General features: G+C 45.0%; 2 protein-coding genes across 7 annotated transcripts in view; both read right to left on the bottom strand.

Moving 5' to 3' along the window:
• Positions 1-6537, bottom strand: part of PAM (peptidylglycine alpha-amidating monooxygenase) — a 161815-nt gene extending 155278 nt beyond the window's left edge. For all 6 annotated transcript variants that reach the window (XM_018569485.1, XM_018569488.1, XM_018569487.1 and 3 more), the window contains exons 1-2: positions 6421-6537; positions 3644-4130 (exon numbers count right to left, since the gene is read on the bottom strand). In XM_018569485.1, coding sequence (XP_018424987.1) covers positions 3644-3735 — 92 coding nt within the window. In that variant the 5' untranslated portion in view covers positions 3736-4130; positions 6421-6537. The remainder of the gene's footprint in view (positions 1-3643; positions 4131-6420) is intronic.
• Positions 5335-5979, bottom strand: LOC108797812 (putative protein TPRXL). Its single transcript, XM_018569481.1, has one exon. The coding sequence runs from the start codon at positions 5977-5979 to the stop codon at positions 5335-5337; it is 645 nt and encodes a 214-aa protein (XP_018424983.1).
• Positions 6538-7883: the final 1346 nt, after the last annotated feature.

The raw sequence follows: 7883 nt of genomic DNA, 5'->3' as shown, positions 1-7883 counted from the left end.
TGGAAATGTATGTGAACCTTAACCTTTTTTTTTTTTTTTTTAAATAATATCAATGCATATGGTAATAAGTTATCATGTGTTGTAGGGCAAGGTAATGCATGTGTGATGTAGTGCCATTAAAGGAGAACTCCAGGCAGAGACAAAATTAACCCTTGCTGTGGGGCTACCCCCACACCCAAGTGATTTAGTGACTGTTTGGCCTAGGGTAGGGTATAATTATATATACAGTGACTGACTGGTGAGACACCGCCAAATTTTTCAAGCTATATATATATATATATATACACACTTACCCGAACCTCAGACTGCTAGACCAGTCCCCAGAGCCTCTTTCCCCCTTCGCTACAGTGGTGGAATGTCTCTCAGCGTCCTCACGTCTAATAGACTAGACTACACGCTAATATAGTATATCAGTGAGACAGGTCAAGGATCGGGGGATTATAGAGTCATTACCCGCCCCCCGGCTTCCTGATTGGCCAGAAAGCTGGCTCCATGCTTCATCACCTAGTGAAGAGGGAGCATGGAGCTAGCTTCCCAAACAATCAGGAAGCAGGGGGGCGGGTAATGACTTTATAATCCCTCGATCCTTGGACCTGTCTGACTGCTAGACTAGACTACACTGTAATGACTCGCCACCCGGCTTCCTGATTAGTCGGGAAGCTGACCAATCAGGAAGCCGCGCAACGAGTCATTATACGCCCCCCGGCTTCCTGATTGGCCAAAAAGCCAGCTCCATGCTTCGTCTTCTTGCTATTCAGGAAGTTGGGCGGCGAGTCATTACACACCGCCTGGCTTCCTTAATGGGACTTCCGGTATCGGTATTCAGTAACGGCGAGTAGCGTAAAAAAAATAAAATTAAATCGGCACTCGTACTCAATAGCAAAAAATTGTATTTGTGCATCCCTAGCCGGAACGCATGCACATGTGTTCCGGCTAGGGATGTACCAATACCGTATATTTAGTATCAAGTACCCACGTCACATAGATGTGAAGGCCTCATTCTCACACAACGCAAGCAAAATTGTATATTGCGTATATACGCGTCTATATACGCGCGTATATGCGTGCACCATATGCAATACCAGAATGCATCACTAGTAATGGAATTTTTTTATGTGCTGTGCGTAAATACGCAGAGATACGCTGCCCGGGCGCATTTCTGTTCCATTCTGTTTTTGCGCATATAGACGCTACGCAAATATACGGCTCAATACGATGCTGTGTGTATGGAGCCATTTATTTGCATAGGTTGCATATGGTACAATACGCACGTACGCGCACGGCAGTGTGAATGAGGCCGAACAGAGCTCATATATAAAATAAACAGAGACACGTACAAATAACATGACAAGCTCATGCACACGTCTAACTCTACAGAAGCTTTGCATCCCATCAGCACACTTATCAGCGATTTCAAAAACACCTTTTCACAACTTTACAGAAAGTGATATTGCTCATTAGCCAGTAACAGGGCTGAGGGAAAAAAAATCTAACATTTCTTATTTATGATCTGCTGATCCGGGCTAACCCCATCCAAGACGTATATAATAACCGTAGCAATATTGGACAAAAACAACGGTGAAAATAAGGAGTATACTCCAGACTGTGCGGTCAATAGATTACGATTGATCTGTGGATCATACAATTAAAGCTGCCGTTTATCTACATTACAGATACATTGATTTATGAATTTCCCCTGGGCAGAGATACAGAAATGTTATAGGTCTCTGTGGCATTAATAAACATGCTGAGCTTTCTCTGGCGTATCCCGGGAGTTGGATGACAGCCGTATACTCGGATGTAGCTAGGGATATCCTAGACAACCCAAAACTTTTCTTTAGATGTTTTGGGCTGACATATGGCGCTTGCGCTTCGGTCTCAGGTGGGACAGATTTCCAGCAACACACTGCGCTCTCCCGTCTGATGACTTGAGAAGCGAGCAGCCTCTCAGACAAAGCTGTGAATGAATAATGGAAGCGGCGGAACACTTACAATAGGAAGAGGTGATAGCATATGGAGAGAAATATTCTGGGCACTGTGGTGAATTATATATGCACGCATCAATATTTAATGCCATGATTATGGAGATGGATGCATTTAGAATCTCGCGGAGGAGGATGCTCGGATTCCAATGTGCTTTCTGAGATATCAGATCGCAATTTTTAGAATAAAAACAGGAAATGCTTGACGGGCTTTCCAATGGAAGGAAATGGAAGACAAATACACAATATGAAAAGCACACAAACGCACGCAGGAAATAGAATATGCTAACAGAACTGACGGGGGAAACCATTTACTACGAGCAATTATGACGGGCCGTAACCTATAGCAACCACATCGGTTTGCTGTCATCAGATCAACTTCTGTTTAAGGCTTCGGTCACACTCGCCAGTTGCGGTTTTATGCAGAGATCTGTCTGCAAAATGCTTTGTTTATGCTTCTGCGTGCTTATAATGATGTGCGCATTTGCACGCAGATGCGTTTAGATACATATGTCCTTTGTCCATTGAAGTGGCCAAAGAGATTCAAGCAAATAAGCAGGTCTTGCGGTTACATGCGTTTAGAAGTTCAAATCAAATCCTGACTTCTATTTTTTTTTTTTTCTAAATGCAGATAAACGGACTTAAGAAAAAAGCATCTAAACTCAAGGTGTGAATAGAAATCATTAGATGCAAATATATGCATTTATAAAACCATTTTCAACGCATAGAAACGCCTCTAATCGCACCTAGTGTAAATGTCACCTTAGGAGCATTACATTACAACAGGACCATTCAGCTTTAGAAAATATGAGGACCTACCTAAACTATCCAAACAATCTGTAGCCAATCAGACCCTTGAACTACATAGTTGTTGGTAGATCTAAAGCAGATTGTACAATCAGATTGTAACGGGTGTGGTGAGCCTCATATGGGTAATGTCAATGAGTGGATTGCCTTCGGTGAACAGAGTTTTCACAATTCTAATGAGAACACTCATGGACCTATACACATACACACACACACACACACACACACACACACACGTTGGACTTGATGGACTTATGTCTTTATTCAACCTCAAATACTATGTAACTAATAAGCTAAACACTCCTTACATGCGTCTTAATGCATTATCTCTTTTAATTGGTACAAAGATCAGTACGTCACAGTTTTGCACTCAACACAACAAAAAATGGACATGCCATATGGATACTAAGTCAGCATATGGCTGTAGAAAATGGGGGACCACCTAGAGCTATGGGCACAGGACACAAACCTGTTGAGTCAGTGGCATAGGTTTTTCAGCACCCAGGACATTTATGTTGTGTATAAAGTAGCCAATAAACGTATCAGACGGCAGTAACTTTAAAAGATGTTTGTGGGAAATGGAGAAGGGACTGGAGCTGCTTAGTGCAGTTCTCCTTTAGAGAACGGGCATCTGTTGGATCGTCTGCTGTTATCTCCAAGACATTGGTTCATATGGATTCAGCAGCCATCGAACATATTATATGTATAAACATAAACAAGAATTGAGCAATGGAAGCAACACAAAAGAAAACTCAGTTTCTATTTTGTAACACTCCAACATAACATGAAAACAACACCTAATGCAACTTACTAATAATAAATCCACATGACACAGTATACAAAAGAGTACCCACCTTTTAAAGACTGACAGGGGGCTCCTGAAACAGTGACAGCTGTCTTGTAGAATAAGAAATAATAGAAGAAAACTGCTAATAGAACTGGCCATGTCCACCCTAATATCCTGCTCTGATTAAGGAGCAAATGAAAGGAAGGTGTTGTAATCCTGGTATTTAGGGAGCTGGATCAAATTCACTTCTCCATTAACGATAGCCCTCTAGATATCCGAGAGCAAACGAAGGCTCGTCCGTATCGGCGGGATGGTGAAAAGCACTGATCCAAGGCGATACGGTTGTCTTCGATTATCCAGAAATATTCATGTCACTGGCTGTTGTTTTGGTGGCGTACAAGTCTGCGCTCTTTACAAGTGTGGATGATGTGACAAAGAAGTTGAAAGCTGGTCCTCAGCAGGGGCTCGCACCCTGCCGCTCCTCTGATCACCCACAATTACACAAGCCTTTGAGTGACATCATGCAAATCGAGGCATCAGTCTTCATTGAGAGCCTGCGAAGAGAGGGGGTACATAATGGATGACTAACATATTACACCATTAGTCCTCAGCAAATCCCTGCTGACGTTCCTCAATACATTTGTTCTTTGAGAACCCAAAGCCCAACCCCGTTAAACTACAAGCTGCTATCTCCTTTCACTCACACAGTCCTGGCTTCGGAAGGATAAAGCGTGCATCTCCCAGCATGGAAAGATCTGATCCTTCTGCTACCTATGGCCAAGTCCCATGCCCTAGAACTGTACTTATCCTGAGTCTAATGGGGGGGGGCAAAGGGGGGGGGGGGGGGGAATCCACTCCAGCTACGTGCAGACCCACATAAAGAACCATCAATACCCTAATAACAAGATGGAGATATGTAGTACTGATTAAGCCAAAGTCATCTTTAGAAGAGCTGTACAATGTAGGAGGCTGGAATGATGGTGTGAATCGAAATGACAAGGCTCGACGACAGAGCTTACAATCAAAATGGAGATATCTGGTAATAGTAATATTGATTAATACAGTGGCATGTTTAGCAGAGGTCTATAAAGTGGGAAGCTGTAACCATAATGACAATTGATTGAAATGGCCAGGCTAGCCAACAGAGCATATAATCTAAATGGAGATATGTAGTAGTAGTATTGATTAATACAGTGACATTTTTAGCAGAGCTGTAACTATAATGTAAATGGATAGTAATGCGAAGCCTAGCCGACAGAGCTTACAACCTACATGGAGATATGTAGTAGAAGTATTGATTACTACAGTGACATTTTTATCAGTGTTGTGCAACATGAGAAGCTAAAACAATCATGGGAATCAATAGAAATGACAAGATTAGCAGACAGAGCTTACAATCAAAAAGGAAATCTATATTAGTGGTAGGTTTAGCAGCGCTATACAATGTGGGAAGCTGGAATGATACTGCAAATCAACAGAAATGTCATCAAATCAAAATAAAGAAATGGGAGGGATAAAAAGGGGGAATGCGGTAACGGTTTGAGATTTAGTTGCAATCTAGAGGGACAAACGATGTTAGTATAGCAGGCACATATCATACATAAAGGGTGGGTGAATGTTGGCAGTCCTCACTTCAATAAGAACTGGAACTAGGGATGGGTGAGCTCTGGGTAGGTCCTTAGTGGGTTGTGGATGGGCTCTGGGTAGGTTCTGAGCGGGTTGTGGATGAGCTCTGAGTGGGTTGTGGATGAGCTCCGATTAGGTTCTGAGTGGGTTGTGGATGAGATCTGAGTAGGTTCTGGATGAGCTCCGAGTAGGTTCTGAGTGGGTTGTGGATGAGTTCTGAGTGGGTTGTGGATGAGTTCTGAGTGGGTTGTGGATGACTTCTGAGTGGGTTGTGGATGACTTCTGAGTGGGTTGTGGATGACTTCTGAGTGGGTTGTGGATGAGCTCCGAGTAGGTTCTGAGTGGGTTGTGGATTAACTCCGAGTAGGTTCTGAGTGGGTTGTGGATGAGCTCCGAGTAGGTTCTGAGTGGGTTGTGGATGAGCTTTGAGTAGGATCTAAATGGGTTGTGGATGAGCTCTGAGTGGGTTGTGGATGAGCTCTGAGTAGGATCTGAGTGGGTTGTGGATGAGCTCTGAGTAGGTTCTGAGTGGGTTGTGGATAGACTCTGGGTAGATTGTGGATGAGCGCTGAGTGGGTTGCGGGTGAACTCTGGGTGGGTTGTGCCTGGGCGCCGAGTGTGCTGTGGATGGGTTCTGGGTGGGCTGTGAGTGGCTTGTGAATGGGCTCTGGATGGATTGTGGATGAGCGCTGAGTGGGCTGTGGGTGAGTTCTGGATGGGTTCTGAGTGGGTTGTGTCACTCTTATGTTGTGATGAGGTGAGGGAGACCTGTGACATGACCAAACTGATCTGAGAGCAGCTAGCACTAAAAGCTTTACAGAGCAGATCGTGCAATGCCCCCATACATGACACACAGTGAACACATCCCACAACAAGTCAGACACACTGTGTATATTCCAGCAGTGGGATGGTGAATGCTCAGTCCTGGCAGGCAGGCAGAGGGTTTGTGTAGTTGATGGCAGTGTGCAGTTGCCAATATCCAGTCATCAGAGTGAATGGTCAGGGTGATCACAGCGATCAGTAAACAGTGTACAAGCCTCCAGATGACAGCGCGGAGCTCATGCACTGCAATGTGAGCTGTGACTGACAGCCGATCAGCGCTGCCTCCGATCGCTGGAACTTTTATCCCTAACACAGGACATCAGTGAACAACTCTGTGGGCACCCCGAGCCCAGCTCTGCCCCGTCCTCCCCCACACACACCCCGCACACAGCTCACCTCTCCCTCCTCAGGGACCCGCTGCCGCCCACGCCTGACCTGATTTTCCGCTGGCTGCGGGTCTACGTGCATAGGAAGACAAGGAAGCAGAGCGGGGTGGGGAGACTACAACTCCCAGAGGCAATTGCGAGAAGAAAAAAAAGGATTCAAAGAGCGGCAAGCTTTATTCATTGACAACAGTGTTTGTGAATGTAAATACTGAAGGTTTAAGAAGGATGATAATAACCTGAATTGTAGTGAATTGACCGTCTTTGGCATCACATAGCCCAGTTTCTCATTGCTCCATAACTGTCCCCAACACAAGCAAATACGTCTTTTGGTTTTGGATAAGGTGGGGAAGAGCTCAGGACAGGGGAGGACTGGGAACATTTCACCTGGGGGCAGGTAGCCCCCAGCCTACATGCTACATGTATGCTTGTTTATTAGCTCCCACCTGTGGCAGCCTCACAATGGTCCATTCACACCAGGACAAACTGTCGCACTTCACTTAGGGCATGCACATTATAATGCATGTTAAGGTGTGTAGCGTTAAGGCATTCCATTCATTTAAATGGGCCACCTAGTGCACCACAATAGACAAAAAATGGATTCTGCAGCTTTTTCACTAGTGGAGCACACCGCAATGCACGATCGTGCGCTGCTATGCAAGTGCATTGGGGTGCCATTCACAATGAATAGTACCCCACTGCACCAACACACATAATGTACATTACCACAATGGCCTCAAGGACACTGCGTTATGGCAGCCTATTCAGATCAATGGTCTGCCAATGCATCAAAATGTCCTAAAAAATCAGACTTGCACTGGTTTGACCTTTCCTTTTTTTACTGCCCGTTACCACTACGCATTGTAAAGGGTAATCAGTGGTGAGGTGTAATTTTTTTTGAAGAGAACCCTAAAACACCTTGTCAAATATACCAAAATGCACGTGCGTTGCAGCTCACCACAGCACACAGTTGGAAACCATTTGTCCGCTTGTCCAGTTTTAGGTACACTGTGGGGCAAAAGGCAATTGATTTGTTTTGGGCTGCCCTGGGCTGCCTTAACTTAATTTGGTGCACACTCCATTCATGTCCCCTCATGGCAGTGCTTTACTTTGTGATGGAGACCTCCAGTAGCATGCAGTGCACTGTGGGAAAATGTCCGCATTTTAACACAGCACACTGCAATTCACACCCATGTTGTGGGGTAAACGGGGCACTTAGAAACTAATTGTGCCCTAGGGGTGACTGGCGTCCAGGTGTGGAAAATCGCCAGTCACTGCGTCAGCCTGTGGGAAGAAAGGAACCTCTGATTGCAGAGTGGTGGTGGGTGGCGATTCTTGACATTCAGAATGTTCTAGCACCCAGTATTCTATTAGGAACTACTGGGCAGAGTGATCTCTCATCTGATGGTGCCTATAGAGTCCCAGCTGTGATATTATCGCAAGGAGTGGCACGGGACATGGAGCCGGCAAACAGGT

This window comes from Nanorana parkeri, unplaced genomic scaffold (genome assembly GCF_000935625.1).
Source record: "Nanorana parkeri isolate BGI_ZX_2015 unplaced genomic scaffold, ASM93562v1 scaffold1342, whole genome shotgun sequence".
Lineage (NCBI taxonomy): Eukaryota > Metazoa > Chordata > Amphibia > Anura > Dicroglossidae > Nanorana > Nanorana parkeri.
Note: the sequence above shows the minus strand (reverse complement) of the source record. Positions and strands in the feature narration are given on the sequence as shown.